The 16,717-nt window shown below is 35.0% G+C and overlaps 1 protein-coding gene across 9 annotated transcripts in view; it reads right to left on the bottom strand.

Moving 5' to 3' along the window:
• The window catches only part of METTL25 (methyltransferase like 25), a 161,923-nt gene that overhangs the window by 52,039 nt on the left and 93,167 nt on the right, over window positions 1–16,717 (bottom strand). For 8 of the 9 annotated variants that reach the window (XR_006204974.1, XR_006204975.1, XR_006204972.1 and 5 more), the window contains exons 8-9: window positions 15,738–15,811; window positions 2,213–2,306 (exon numbers count right to left, since the gene is read on the bottom strand). Coding sequence is in view for 3 of the 9 variants with exons in the window: in XM_042947259.1 (XP_042803193.1) it covers window positions 2,213–2,306; window positions 15,738–15,811 (168 nt within the window). In the remaining 6 variants the exon portion in view is untranslated. Of the gene's footprint in view, window positions 1–2,212; window positions 2,307–8,713; window positions 8,773–15,737; window positions 15,812–16,717 lie in introns of those variants that run through there. The other variant, XM_042947260.1, reaches the window with a different exon arrangement.

Here is a 16,717-nt window from a genome sequence, read left to right as displayed (position 1 = left end):
AGCTATTATTAATATTCCTTTCTGTAATATAATAAGGAACATATCAAGGAACATTTACTACGGTTATCATTAAAGACAAACCTGGGAAGAGAAAGCTATCAACAAGGATAAGTAACATTCTTTCTGGATTTTTGCTACTTAGTTTTTGGCAAAGGGTAATATATTTTTAGTTTATTTTTTTTATTTTTATTTTTTAATATACTTTTAGTTTAAGTAAAAACTTAGCTCTTCATCTGTGAAAATAATGCTTTGGTTTGTGTGCTTGACATTACTGCAAGACATAAAATTGAGACATGGAACAAAGATATACTAAATAAGACTAACTGGAAGGAAAACCTGTCTGATTTATTAAAAACACTTTTTAAAATCTTTATTTATTTTTGAGAGAGAGAGACATGGAGCATGAGTGGGGCAATGTCAGAGAGAGAGGGAGACAGAGAATCTGAAGCAGGTTCTGTGCTGACAGCTCAGAGCCTGACGTGGGGCTCGAACTCACAGACCGTGAGATCATGACCTGAGCCAAAGTCAGACGCTCAACCCACTGAGCCACCCAGGTGCCCCAAAAACATTAAAAAAAAACCACTCAGAAATAAAGGGCACCTGGGTGGCTCAGTTAGTTAAGCGTCGGACTCTTCATTTTGACTCAGGTCATGATCTCATGGTTCGTGAATTTGAGCCCCATGGTTGGCAGTGCTGACAGTGCGGAGCCTGTTTGGGATTCTCGCGCTCTCTCTCTCTCTCTCTCTCTCCCCCTCTGCCCCTCCCCCTGCTCAAGAATGAATTACAAATAAATAAATAAATAAATACCCAGAAATAAAATGACTAGGACAAAAATTATGTATTGTCATTCATTTATGTAAGACTAGAAGGACCTTTGTTTGGTGACTAAATAAAAATATTGACAAGAGTCATTATCAATTGTGTTATTACTAGTAGAACATATACAAAGATCAGAATAAAAAATATACATAAAACTCAATATTATTAATTATAATATTAATATAAAAGTATACTAACATATATAACATTTATAACATATAATAAAACTATATATAAAAACTAAATGAACTAAAACTTCTGTTTGCATTTACTATGTAAAAACATTGTGCTCAGTATTTTGCGTATATTACCTCCTTTGATCTTAAATCATGAGTTAGAAGTGCTTTTGAACAGTTATTTTATAGAGGAGGGGTTTGATTATTAACAGTCTAATGGCTTTAAATAATAAAGTAACTGGGGAGTAAATGAACAACTGGTAGAATAAATAACAATACTTTTTAGCTTTGATACAATATAATCATATCTGTACCACCTTTTCAAGAAATCCATTTCATTCCTTTAAAAAGCTATTTTATTCTTTATTTCCATTTAATATCAATTCAAAATACCAGAGTGATCCAAGTTCAACTTAATATTTTACTCAATAACGCATTTGAATTGAGAGTTTATTTTTTTTCTCAGTGTTAGAATATTTATTACTACTAGCCAACCAGCTTACCACTTTATCTTTGACATCAAACTCAATTATTAGCTTGGGCGGCCTATTATGTTATACTTTCCAGGATTCTCCCATTCAAAGGCTTTTAGAATTTAAGATTTTTAATTTTAACTAATTATACAATCTTTAAATAAATGCAGTTTTTTGTCTCATTACTCTTACCTTACTTATAATTCCCATTTGTTCTGTTATCTTGTTTTTAACTCTGTTTTTGATTTGAGAATTAATACATATTACCTGAATAAACCTAAAGGGGGAATCTCTCAAGAGATGTACAACAGCAAAGCACCCACATTGACTGGAAAGGTGAACTGGAATAAAGGAAATGGTGGTATGGTTTCAATGTAATGTAGATGTTTTTCACAAATGGGAGGAAAGTAGAAGGCAAATTATTTTGTATCATCTCAATTCATTATTCCATAGAAGTTCTTCTGTTTTGTGTGTTGTTGTTTTTTTTCAGCGTTTTTATTTTTTATTTATTTTTGGGACAGAGAGAGACAGAGCATGAACGGGGGAGGGGCAGAGAGAGAGGGAGACACAGAATCGGAAACAGGCTCCAGGCTCCGAGCCATCAGCCCAGAGCCTGACGCTGGGCTCGAACTCACGGACCGCGAGATCGTGACCTGGCTGAAGTCGGACGCTTAACCGACTGCGCCACCCAGGCGCCCCTGTTGTTTTTTTTTTTTTTAATAAAAACAGCAATCATATACTGACCTTGGACTCATCTAACCCAAGCTTCTTTAGAGACTTTCTGGCATAGTCCAGAAAGGAAGAGGATTTGGAATAAATTTTACCAACATGCCGATCACTGCAAAACAAAAGTAAATCACTTTTTAGTTTTTCCAGTTTAAATTATAGATGACTGCAAATTAAATCATGAAATATTTTTAAATACCTTCTGTGTACATGGCACAAGCTTCAGATTTGATAAAAATGTGTTAATATTTTTATAAACATTTTTAGGTTCCATATTATAAAGTGTTTAAGATCTGCTTCTGAGAATTCCTTCAACACACAGTAGTGGGAAACAGTATTAGGAAGACAATATATGAGAAATAACTTATCAACAGTATTAAAAAGCTTAATTTTTAAAGGAAACTATAGGTCTTTCAAAAGTTTCCATTATGCTATAAAACACACTTAATTTTATTGGCAACATTACAGTTCATATTTCATTGCAACACCTGCTAATGGTGGCGATAATTCAACAGCTATGCAAAGAGAACTCCTTCAATGCCAGCCATTAAAACACCATATGCTGAGTTGGGTCTGACTTGATCTCATTTATGCCCTGCAGATTTTCACTACAGTTTAAACAAAATATCATGAGATGGTTTTGAATTTAAATAATGAAATGTGAGACTATCACATCACATAATTTGGGTTGCAACTGAGGTAAAATATAAAAATCTAGGGAATAAAAAATTCACCACTTCCAAGTTATCAAAATCAATGAATAAAAGCTCATTTACTCTTGGCAATATAAATATTAATCCCTCTGATTAATCAGACATGAAGTTCCTTTGAACTTTGAATTCTTCCTTTGAAATATATCTCAAATATATTCTTGCAGCTCCATTTCTAGATGGCCACCTCAATTCCACTTATTAGTACTTCATGTCCTTTAAGATTGAAGTCTGTCTCCTTCCTTGCTGCCTATATTTTCACGATAGTTTCTTAGAGGAACATTTTTATGTATTACTTCCCCACCCCCCAAAATTTCAATATACCTGCCATTTCTTGGGGTAAATTTGAAACTCCTTAATTAAGCAATCAGGGTTTACTATTTTCTGGCTACACCCACATTTTCCCATTATAATCCAGAATTCAGTTTTCTCTACTCATTGTTTCAGACTATTCTCCATATTTATGTCTTGGTGCATTTGCTCATTCACTCACTTCCTAATGGATTATAAGGTTTTCCACTCTCATCTTCTGCTTAGTTAAGCTACAGCCATCTTATATGACTAAGCTCAAATTATGTATTCTTTTTGGTAACATCACTAATATCATGTTTTCTAGTTTTGACTTTCCACAGCCCGTATCCTTTTTCCACTCGTGTTATTTCATCACTGCTTTGAAATAATAGTTGTTTGAATAGGTATAGGTTCCAGAAAACAAAACTTGTATGTTTTATGAGTTTTTGTGTAATTATCAGATCCAAAACATAGTTATGTATCTTACGTATAACAGATATAATAGATATGTACATCTTACATATTACAGGTGGTGAAAATAAAAGCAGGAAGAGCAATTAGGAAGTTATTACAATAATCTAGAGGAGAAGTTTAGACCAGAGTAGTGACCCTGAGGATGGTGAAAAGTGGTAGAATTTTAGACATATTTTGATGGTAGAGACTACACAGTTGTTGAAGGACTGTATCTACTCCGTGTGAGAGTGATGTTGAGTATCTTTGCATGTGTCTATTGGCCATCTGGATGTCTTCTTTGGGAAAGTGTCTATTCATGTCTGCCCATTTCTTAACCGGGTTATTTGATTTTTGGGTGTTGAGCTTGATAAATTCTTTATAGATTTTGGATATTAACCCTTTATCAGATATGTCATTTGCAAATATCTTCTCCCATTATGTAGGTTGCCTTTTAGTTTTGCTGATTGCTTCCTTTGCTGTGCAGAAGCTTTTTATTTTGATGAGGTCCCAACAGTTCATGTTTGCTTTTGTTTCCCTTGCCTTCAGCGACATGTCTAGTAAGAAACTGCTACGGGTGAGGTCAAAGAGGTTGCTGCCTGTATACTCCTCTAGGATTTTGGTAGTTTCCTGTCTCACATTTAGGTCTTTCATCCATGTTGAATTTATTTTTGTGTAAGGTGTAAGAAAGTGGTCCAGTGTCATTTTTCTGTGTGTCACCATCCAGTTTTCCCAACACCTCTTGTTGAAGGGACTGTGTTTTTTCATTGGAATTCTTCATGCTTTGTGAAGATTAGCTGACCATATAGTTGTGGGTGACCATGTAATTTAGAAACATGGGGTCATTAGTGCCCCTGCCAGGGTGATTTGATGGACTGATGGAAGTAAAATCTGACTGGAATTCAAGAATAAAAGGGAAAGAAGTTTCAAAGGACTTTTTCAGTAAAGAACAGATAAAAGATAGTTGAATGGGAATATGGAGTCCCCAAAGGATTTTCAGAATCTGTGTTCTTAACCACATGTGCTCTTATGACACATCATTTCATTTAATAAAAATGAAAACTGGCCATCATGGAACTCACTAGGGGGTAGAGGAGCAGACACAAACAATTAATTGTACTGTCAGGTTCAATCAGAGCAGTAAGTCACAGATTAAGTCCTATGGCAGAAGAGAAGAGGGTGAGAAAGAGAAAAGTATCAGAGAGGTTGTCTAACCTGGGTTTTAAAGAATGCCTAGATTCCACCTGCCAGAGGTTGTGGAAGGAAGGGGTGGCAGAAATGAGGAGAATATTCCACGTAGATAGAGGAGCTCCAAGGAAGCATACAAGGCATAAAATTAATTGCATGGGAAATGATGAATAAGCCAGTGTACCAGGACATTCTGCATGGACAGCTTCTTGGAGTACAGAGGAGGGAAAATGGGGTGATGGATTAGGCTGCAAAGGATCTTAGTGACAGATCAGAAATGGCCTTGAATGCCATAATAAGGATATTTTAGTTTTTGAGTACAAAGAAAAGGAATTATCAAACATTTTGAAGTTAGAAAAGTGACATGACTGTTTCTGAAAGACAAATTATGGAACTTCAAGAACAAATTAAAAGGGGGCCCTCTGTCAGAATAAAGCATGGTCAGCATGCTAAAAAGGAATTAGTATTCTTTCTTTTAATAAAAGTGAATGCAGTAGATCTAATTAAAATTCTACTCAAGTGAATCCAACACCACCCACATGCTTTTCCAAAAATACAATTGTAAGAACATGGTTTACATGTAGCACTCCCCAAAGAAACAAAATTAGTGTAGGAAATTTTAGGAAAATGTGAAGTAGATGTATACCAAATAAGTGAAAACAAGCACATGCAGGACAGAAAGTGACAAAATCCAGTTTCTCTATCACTACAAAATACTTCTAAAATTAATTATTTTGTGCCTTTTTTATGCTAATACATACTGAAATACTTGAGATCCACATTTTGCTGAAAATGGAGACTGGTTAAGGGAACTCTGAAAATCTTCAAACTACTCTTAAATTTAAAAGATACAGACTTCCTAACTTCAATTTGGCCACACATAATGGATTAAGTAATTAGTTTTAATTTTGTGAGCCAGTTTTCATGATCTGGTTTATAACTTTTTTATTTGATTACAGCAAAACAAAAATAAAAATTAAACTAGGTAATACAACAATTATAGGTATCAAAAATTACAATATTTATTATATAGCTGATACCATATTGATCATGAAATAATAACTGAGTAAAGTGTATATATTTTCCTGCTCTCTTTCCAAGTGTTTGAAGAGATTTTTACATCATGAAACTCCTTTGGTATTTTATTCCTCTTAGAAAGTTTCCAGATAAGGACTTATTATAAAATGAAGAGTTTTCTATAAATTATTGAATTTGAAGACAAATGTTAAATGCTCAATCACAATTAAAATTAACAGAGTAAAAATGCTATATTTAAGTCCATGAAACAGTTCAGTTCTAACTTTAGGCTATGAACAATTAAACTTTTAAAATAATGTTTCAGATATTCTAAGAGTATATCACTTGAAAACTACTTTAGCTAACAAGGAAAACAAATTAAGCAAAATTAGAAAGATGTAATTAGGTAATCTTATTTTCTGCCTTTAGTGTTCACACTTTAAAAAAAAAACTTGAGGTATAATTGATATATAACATTATATTAGCTTCAGGTATACAACATAATAATGTGATTTTTGTATACACTGTGAAATGATCACATGCCCAGTTAACATGCACCATACATAGTTACAAAAACAGTTTGTTTGTTTGTTTTTTCCTGGTGATGAGAACTTTTCAGATTTACTCTCTTAGCAACTTTCAAGTATGCAATACAATATTATTAACTATAGCCACCATGCTGTATATAGTCAAATGCCCCCCCATAGGAAACTAAAATACTGAATCTTGCTTGTATTTACCATTCTTACATTTTTCTTGTTTGCCATATATTTATACTCCTAAACAGTTATACAGTTGTGCTTGTTCAAATTGTATAAATGGAACCATCTTCAAGTTTTTCCTGTGACTTTTATATGAACAAAATTTGTCTACACTGATGCATGCAGTTGTTATTCATGTATTTTTACTTTGGCATAGTATTATTCTACTACAATTTATCCATTTTTTAATTAATGAACTAAAGTTCCTAGATTTTGGCTCTTATAAACATTGCTGCTATGGATTATTCTTGTATAAGTCTCTGGGAATACATGTGGAAGAGCTTCTAGGATATACACATAGGCATGGAACTGCTGAGACAAAGTATTCTCAAGTTGTGTAGGTAAAACTAACTAGGCAACTAGGCATTTTCAACCTTATTAGGCAACGCTAACTTGTTTTCCAAAGGAATAAACTAATTTTTTTTTCTCTCACCAGCAATGGATGGTTCTAGTTGCTCTGCATTTTTGCGATCATTTGTTATTAGCAATCTTCTAAATTTCTGCCTATTTAATGGTTCGAATTGGAAAAACCTCAATCCTCCTTCTGTGTTTCTTCTTTCCTCTCACACTTCTGACGACTAGCATACTCACAACACTTCTGACACCAGACGTGTGGCATTTCCCCACACCCAGCAATTCTGTGACACCAGCTGGGTATTCTACACATCAGCTCAACTCTGGTACCGTCTACCTAGAGACAGCACTGATCCCACAAGGTAAGGGGATTGCCTTCCCACCTCAGATGCCAACTGCAAGGACTAGTTCCCCAGGTTACACACAGTCTGTCCAACCTGACAAAAAACTGACCTTCCCCTCCCCTTTACATTTAGTTATTTGGTAGAACAGTTCACAGAACTCAAGGAAACACATTTCCCAGTTTATTAAAGGATAAGATAAAGAATACAGATGGACAGCCAGATGAAGAGGTGCATAGGACAAGATCTGGGAGGGTTCCAAGCATAAGAACTTCTGTTCCGGTGGAGATGGAGTGTGTCGCTTTCCTGGTAGGTGGGCATTGTGTTTACCAACCTAAAAGCTCTCCACATGCCATACTATTGGGATTCTTGTGGAGGTTTCATCACATAGGCATGGTCAATTATTAATTCAATTTCCAGCCCCCTTTTCCTTTCTGAAGAAGGGGCGGAGGCCTCAAACTTCTAATCATGGTTTGTTCTTTCTGGTGACCAGCCCCAAGCCGGGAGCCATCCAGGAGCTTACCCAGAATTACTTCATTAGATCAAAAGATGCTCTAAGAGCCCGTATCACTTAAGAATTTATAAGGGTTTGAGGAGTTCTGTGCCAGGAACAGGGATGAAGACCAAATGTATATTTCTTGCTACAAATCACAATATCACATGGTTATAAAGATAATATCCTATTGTGGTTTCATTTTACATGATCTTGGTTACTAATTAATATTGAGCACCTTACCCAATGTTCATTAGCCAGCTGAGTGTCATGTTTGTGAACTGAGTAATCAAGTCTTTTCACTATTTTTCTTTATCATAGGTTAATTTTTCCACAAATTTGTAGGAATTCTTTACGTATTTTCACTACTAGTCTTTTTTCAGTTATAGGGCTTCCAATTAGTTTCTAACAGTGGACACTTCCACTCTTCTGAAAACAGTTCTTAATATTAACGTAATTGAATTTTCAATCTTTTATTGTAAGATTTCCAGGTTCATATTTAGTTTGAGACACGCCCTCCCTCAATGTCAGAAAGATATTCTTCAATACTATTTTCTGAAAGTATTATAGTACTGACTTTCATAGTTAAGGTTTTAATCCACTCTGAATTGATTTTTGTGTTTGTTGTAAAGCAGGGGTTCAGATTTTTATTTTTTTTTGTGTAGTAGTCAGAAGAATGGTTCACCAAAGATGTCCATATTCTAATCCCCAAAACCTATACATATATTATGTTACATGGAAAAAAGAAATTAAGGTTGCAGATATAATTAAATGTTCTAATCTGCTGACTTTAAAATAAGGAGAGAATCCTGGATTATCCAGAGGGCTCAAGGTAATTTCAAGGATCCTTTAAAGAGGAAGAGGAAGGCAGAAAGGAAGTCAAAATTACAGAAAGATTTAAAGATGCTATGCTGCTGGCTTTGAAGACTGAGGAAGGAGTCATGAGCCAAAGGATGCAGGTTCCCTCCAGAAGCTGTCAAAGATAAAGAAATGGATTATCACTTGGAGCCCCCAGAAAAAACGCAGCCCTGAAAATACCTGACTGTAGCCCAGTGAAACCCATTTTGGACCTCTGACCTCCAGGGGACTAGATAATAAATTTATGTGGTGTTAAGCCATGAAGTTTGTTGTAGGGATATGTTACAGCATCAAAGGAAACTAATACTTACAACTGTGTAAGTAACTACTGTCCTAGCACTATCTAATGACTACCCCCTCTTCTCTCTGATGATCAAAACAATATAACAAAGTATGACTGCTGGATCATATGGTAAGAGTATGTTTAGTTTTGTTAGAAACTACCAAACTGTCTTCCAAATTGGCTGTCTCATTTTGCATTCCCACCAGCAATGAAATGCAAGTTCTTATTGCTCCACATCCTTGCTAACATTTGGTGTTGTCAATGTTCTAGATTTTGATTTTCTAACAGGTGTGTAGTGATAGCTTGCTGTTTAATTGCATTTCTCTGATGACATATGATGTAGAGGATTTTTTCACGTTATTTGCCATTTCTATTACTTTTTATTTCCTCCTGTATCTTCAAACTTAATCTGGGATCATTTTGCTTCTGGCTTAATTCTTCAGTGCTATCTGCTGGTAGCATATTTGCTCCATTTTTTTTTTTTTTTGTCTGAAAAAGTCTTTATTTCACCTTCATTTTTGAATACTGTACATTGTAGCCTATTTTCTTTCAGTACTTTGAAGATATCATTAACCTCTAGCTTCTATTTATGCTAAGAATTTACCTGTCAGTTTCATTTTGGCTCCTTTGGAGATATCTCCAAAGATATCTCTTATCTCCCTCCTCTTTCCCACCTCTGGCTGCTTATGTTTTCTTTGCCTTTGCCTTTGTTTTCATCAATTTTACTATGGTGTACCTAGAATTTATTTTCTTTTTTGCTTCTCCATGGAGTTTGTGTATATCTTAAGTTTCTTGGACTTATGTCTTTTTTCCAATATTGGAAAATTCTTAATATTGCTACTCCCCTATTTTCTCTCTCCTTTTTTCTCAAACTGCAACTAATATGTTTGTGAAACCTACTCACTGTATTCTCTATGGCTCTTAGTCCATCTTTTGTATTCTCCATCTTTGTTTCCTTGTGCTTCACTGTGGATAATTTCTTCTGATCTGTCTTCCAGTTCACTAATTATTTCCTCAGCTGTATCTACAATGCTATTAATACCACCCACTGATTTCTTAATTTCAGTTATTTTATTTTTTCAGTTACAGAATTTTCACTTAGGTTATTTTTTGTATGCTTTGGTGCTCTGACAAAATATTTTTATTTATATGTACATATTAAGTATAGATTTTTTTTATTTTAAGATAATTGTACGTTCACATGCAGTTGTCGGAAATAATTCAGAAAGATTGTTATTCCCTTTGTCTAGTTTCCTGAAATGTCTCATAATGGGATCTTGCAAAATGATAGTACAGTATCACAACCAAGATACTGACATTGATGCAATGAAGTTACATAAGGATCACTCATGTTGCTGTTTTATAGCTACACCCAATTCCCTGCCATCTCATTCTTTCTCCCCCAGAAACTACTAATCTGTTCCCAATTTCTATGATTTTATCACTTTAAGAATGTTATATAAATGGAATCACACAGTATATAACCTTTTGAGACTGGCTTTTTTCTATTCAGTATAATTTTCTGTAGTTTTCATCCAGGTTGTTATATCAATAGCTCATTCCTTTTTATTGCTGGGTAGTATTCCATGACATGGATTAGCAGTTTGTTTACCTGTTGAAGGACATCTGGGTTGTTTTCATTTTGGGATGTTATGAATAAAGCTGCCATAAACATTCATTTACAAGTTTTGTGTGAAGATAAACTAGCCTCTGTTGATACTTTGTTAGTGCTAGAACTTCCAGCTTCCCACATCTTCTCCACCGATACTGTGGTAGGGGTGGCCTTGTAACTGCTGGGCAATGGTGAAAATCCTGACTCTACTAGGCCTTCTCTGATGCCATACTGGTGGGGAGAGAGTGTAAAACCATTTTACTGCTAGGTGGGCAGGAAGTCCAAATTCCCACATGGTCTCTGACACTGTGGCTGTAGTGGTGGGGTGCTTGTTACCTCCTGGTGGGAAGGAAATCCTAGTTTCCTACTTGGCCTCTCTGACACCATTCCACAAGGAGTGTTCAGGAACCTTATTACAGCTTGGCAAGGATGAAAGTCTGGGCTCTCCAATGGGTCTTTGCTGAGAGTGGGATCACAATTTTTTATGTGGTTTCTGGCTGTAGTATGGGAGGTTTGTCTGAAGGTTTTCCTATGCCTTCCTCTTTCCTGGTCCAGGTATGTATTTTTTTTTTTTGTATGTGCCTACTGGCATTTCTGGATTGCAGTTTACTTCAGCTCCAATACAAGGTTTTTAAGGCAAAAAGATAACCCAGAGAACTTCCACCATGTTGCTCCTTGGGTCCTGAGATCTTGAGCTAGTTTGTCTTCTTCTTTCTAAGATTCTTTCTGAGTCTTCCTATAGTTTATAGATAGTTCTAGATTTTTAATTGTAATTACCAAGAAAAATATAAAAAAAGTACAACCGCTCCATTTTCCCAAAGTAGAAGCTTCTCAAGTTGTTATTTTAAGCTTTTCTCTAAATTCCAATGAGTCCATTTCTGTTGAGTGCGGTTGATTTACCTTGGTTTTTGGTCATGTTGTCCTATTTCATCATATGGCTGGTTATTTGGGGTTGCTTGCCAGATACTATATACAGCAAACTTTAGTGATAGTTTGAGCCTGCATATATATTATTTTTGTCCAGAGAGGATTTGCCAATAGTAGGCAGCTAGAAAAATACTCTGAAATACTTTAATCACAGTTTCAGATAATTCTAAGTGGGGCTTTAGGCCATTTTAGGACTGTTTCATTTATGGTTTACCCTCACTCATAGAGTGGATCTAACTCAAGGTAAGAGTGGTGTGCCTGGCCTATGGAGTCCTCCTCCTAGGGCAGGCCATGAACTTTAACTCTTGTCTCACTAGAACTGTTACTTTATTGAAAGCTGTGCTCACCCTCTCTGTCTACTTTGTTAACTGTCAGACAGCTGCCTATTCTATACAGATGCTTCTGGTGAAATGCATCCCCTAGAAGACACAGGGCTTATGTCTCTTGATTCCCATCTTCTCTTAGGTATTTGCCCTGTAGTAGTTCTTGCTCTTGTTCTTCTTCTCCTTCTTTGTTTTTATTTTTATTTTTATTTTTTGCATCAACAAGAATACTTTAACCTTTAAATTTGACATCAACAAAAGATGCCTGTGTCTTTTCCAAGTCTCTTAGGATAGGATTCACTTCAAGTATGAATAAAATAATTTCATGAGACATAGTGACATTCAAGTCCCCACATAAACACATAACTTATCTTTTTTTTTCTAGTTTTACTGCAAATAATTGGCATACAAGTTTAAGGTGTATAGCATGATGGCTTGATTTACATATATTATGATATAATTATCACAATAGGTTTAGCTAACATGACCACATTTTTTCATATAGATACATTTAAAAAAAGGAAAAAAATCCCCTTAAGATGAGAACTCTTAGGATTTACTCTCAACAACTTCTATATATCGCATAGCAGTGTTATAGTCATTGTGTTGTACATTACATCCTTAGAGTACCTATTTATCTTATAGCTAAAACTTTGTACCTTTTCTCACTTTCCTCCAATTCCCCATCTCCCTACCCTCTGCCCCTGGTGATCACAGGTCTCATCTCTTTCTATGAGTTTGGTGTTTCTTATTTTGGTGTTGTTTTTGAGATTTCACATATAAGTGAGATCATACAGTATTTGTCATTCTCTGTCTGACTTATTTCACTTAGCATAATGCCTTCAAGGTCCGCCTATGTTGTTGCAAATGATAGGATTTCCTCATTTTTTAATGGCTGAATAACGTTCCATTATCCCTTCATCCAATGAAGGACATGTTTCTATATCTTGGCTAATGCTACGAACGATGGGGCTACAGATAGCTTTTTGATTTAATATATTCATTTCCTTCAGATATATTACCAAAAGTGAAATTACTGGATCATCTGGTAGTTCTAGTTTTGATTTTTTGAGGATCCTTTACTCAGTTTTCCACAGTAGTTGTACCAATTTATAATTCCACCAACAATGCACAAGTGTTCCCTTTTCTCCATATCCATGACAAATGTTATCTCTTAGTCTTTTTGATGATGGCCATTCTAACAGGTGTGAAGTAATCTCAATGTGGTTTTAATTTGCATTTCCCTAATGACTAGTGACGTGTATTCATACATGTACTTGTTGGTTGGCCTTTTGTCTATTCAGGCCCTTTGACCATTTTTAAATTTTTTTGTTGTTATCAAGTTGTAGGAGTTCTTTATATATTTTGGACAGTGACCTCTTATCAGATACATGGTTTGCAAATATATTTTCCCATTCTGTAAGTTGTCTGTTTTTTTTTCTTCTGTGTAGATGATTTCTTTTGCTGTATGGAAGCTTTTAAGTTTGATGTAATCCCATTTGCATATTTTTATTTTGTTGTTTGTACTTTAGGTGTCATATCCAAAAAGTCATTACCAAGACCCATATCAAGGAGCTTTATTCTTATGTTTTATTCCAGGACTTTCATGGCTTCAGATTTTACATGAAAATCTTTAACCCATCTTGAGTTAATTTTTGTGAGTGATATAAGATATGGATCCAGTTTCCTTCTTTTACATGTGAATATCCAATTATCCCAGCGCCATTTATTAAAGAGACTATCTTTTCTCCATTGGGTATTCTTGGCTCCTTTGCCAAATATTGGTCAACTGTATATGCTTCAGTTTATTTCTGGGCTTTCAATTCTGTTACATTGGTCTCTGTATTTATGCCAGTACCATCCCGTTTTGGTGACTACAGCTTGATATCAGGAAGTGTGATCCCTCCTGCTTTGTTCTTCACAGGAATTCTTTGGCTACTCTGACTCTTTTGTGGTCCATATAAATTTTAGGAGTGTTTTTTCTACTTTAAAAAAAAAAAAAGCTACTGTGATCTTGATAGGGATTGCACTGAATCTAGATGGCTTTTGGTAGTATTTACATTTTAACACTATTAATTCTTCTAATCTATGAACATAGGGTATCTTTTCATTTATTTGTACCTTCCTTGACTAGAATTAGTGGGAAGTTGACTTTGGTTTTTGGATAGACTGAATTTGATATATCTGTAAGGTACTTAAGTGAAAGAGGTTAAGAGTGGATACCTGATTCAAGATATTAGTTGTGAGGGGGGTGCCTGGGTGGCTCAGTTGGTTGAGTGTCCGAATTCAGCTCAGGTCATGATCTCACAGTTTGTGAGTTCAAGCCCTGCGTGGGGCTCTGTGCTGACAGCTCAGAGCCTGGAGCCTGCTTTGGATTCTGTGTCTCTCTCTCTCTGCCCCTCCCATGCTCATACTCTGTCTCTCAATAATAAATAAATGTTAAAAATTTTTTTAAAATAAAAAAAAGATATTAGTTGTGAAGGTAATTCCTAAGAGAAAGAGGATATATTAAGAGACAGGAGCTGAGTATAAAAATATTAGCGAATGAAGATATATGTAGGAGGTGAGTTAAGAGGAAAAACCCTTTAAGTAAATAGGTGACAGACAATGCCAAGTAGGGAGGAAAAAAAGCCTCAGAATGTAACTTAAGGGAAGATAAGGAGGAAGAGAGTCTGGAGAAAAAAACCCAGTTATCAACATTGTCAAATGTGGCTGAATGGCCAATCAGGCTTTGGAATGAAAGCGTTTATAATAAATACCATCTATCTTCTGAGTAGTAAAAGAAGCAGGAATGTGGAGGGCTGGACAGTGTAATTTTTAAGAGAGAAGAAAGATTCATAAAAAAATGGAGACAATTTTAAGTTGTCATTGGGAGAGCTAAAAAAATTTATAAAGAGATTTGAGGTCTCAAAAGAAGCAGGCAATCAATATCTGAGTGGACATAAATTTGCAAAATTTTGTGATTTTTTTCAACAAAATCAGTATCTTGTGATGAACTCAAGAGAGGGAGCTAGTTTTCAGGAAAGCATGAGAAATTAATTTGTAGACAATTTTAAAGATTGGTAAACATATGGAAAATAAAATGGAGACTGCAATAAGATTTGGGAGTTAGTTACACAGAAATGATAGTTTAAGCCAATGGTATAGTAGATATTTATATGTCATAATTTCTATCAGTAAAAAAAAATAGGTTATTTTATTTCTTACAGAGAAATAATAACTAATCTAAAAATAGTTTCTATCTCTGTTAAGTGTGGATTCATTTTTGAGAACTTTAAAACTGTCCTATTTTAATCTGAAGAATAATCCTATTACAACCAAATGGCTATCAGAATCCTAAAATTGTAATTAGCAAGAGGATATTCATGAAATTTGCCAGACTTGCAAATGTATGCTTGAGTACAGCAGTTACTGAACCAATATTATGGAAAAATTCTCCCATTCCTGCCTCTCTGTATAAGCAATGCATTATTTGGAAAAAACAACAGCAAACAAAACATGTGCAGGGCTATTATTTACCAGTAGTACATGGGCCACAATTATTTATGATCAATTTCTGTTCTCATTAGTTAAGTGTTTAGGCTGTACTGGTTGTGAAACATTTTAAATGTAACCCTTGCTATATGATAACATTATATTCACTGAATTACTTATATATAACATTTCATTACTTCTAAAATTTTAAATTATAACTGACACAGACTATTTTATCATTACACAATGCTTCAGGACAAAAAGGAAACATTAGAGCCCCCACTTTAATAATGATTAATCTAAGATACAGTTGCTGCATACTTCTTTGTTACTACTGACATTATGCTCAAATTCAAAGCTCCTTTTAAAAAAACAGTGATGTTGAATAAATTCACCTAGGCTAAAAACCACTTCACTTATAAGACAACAGAGTTATCCTTATTAAAATAAAATCCTCCTACCATTTGGTGATGCCATAACATTCTTTAATAATATCCTGAAGGACAGCTCGATAGAAGAGTGATTCAGTAGGCAGCTGAAAAAAATGTAGATAAATATAAGCACAAGAAACAAATAAAAAACATATATCGAATCAATACTAGAGAGTCAGGAACATAAGTGAATGTTAGAAATCTGACTTTATTGCAAAACATAGAGGAAACTTTTATAATTTTTCCATTCTAAGTTAAATTGTTACCCTGAGGCTAATACTAAGGAAGCAATTCTGCATGAAAATAGAAGAAACTATAAAAGAAATGGTAGTGAATGGTGGAAGAAACAGCACAATCAAACAAAAATGAGCTAATGTCCCAAATGCAGTGCGTTCAGTTAAAAATGTAGAAATAAACTTTCATGACCAGCAAGATCAGCTCTGGAGCCGAAAAGAGAGCAGTAAGGTAGAATACATGCAAAAGAGAAGTGAACACGGATTTGTCCTAATGGTGGTGGAACAGAGATCGTATCACCTAGGATTCACACCCAGAAAGAGAAGATACTATTGTAAGTAAGGACATGCTAAAAGTATGTCTGAGGTCTAAAAGATCATAGCGTTGGCTACTGTAGAATTGAAAAGGGCATGTCTTTTTGTCCCTCAGGAAGGATATAGGATTAGGTATCCATGAAGGTTTTCCAAAGCAAAGAAGATATGGATGAAGAGAAGGGCCTCAGGGAAGCATGATAGTTTTGAGAAAGTATAAAAGAAAACACTTCACTGAAACAAGGGAAGGGGCACTTAAACTAAGAAACTACAAAAGTCACCCAAACTCTATCCACATCCCCACAGAACTCTTAATGACAGTGTAAATAAATCCAATACAAAATAGTATCAGCAACAGTCCTGCTTCCATGCAAAGTTTCTAACGAAAAAAAAAAAAAAGGGGGAAAGAAAAATGAGCCAGAGTGGAGGGAGGCCAACAATATTGAATGGTCCTGAGAAGGCTAA

Source organism: Panthera leo, chromosome B4, assembly GCF_018350215.1.
Source record: "Panthera leo isolate Ple1 chromosome B4, P.leo_Ple1_pat1.1, whole genome shotgun sequence".
Lineage (NCBI taxonomy): Eukaryota > Metazoa > Chordata > Mammalia > Carnivora > Felidae > Panthera > Panthera leo.
The sequence above is the reverse complement of the archived record's forward strand: the minus strand, read 5'-3'. Positions and strand labels throughout refer to the sequence as shown.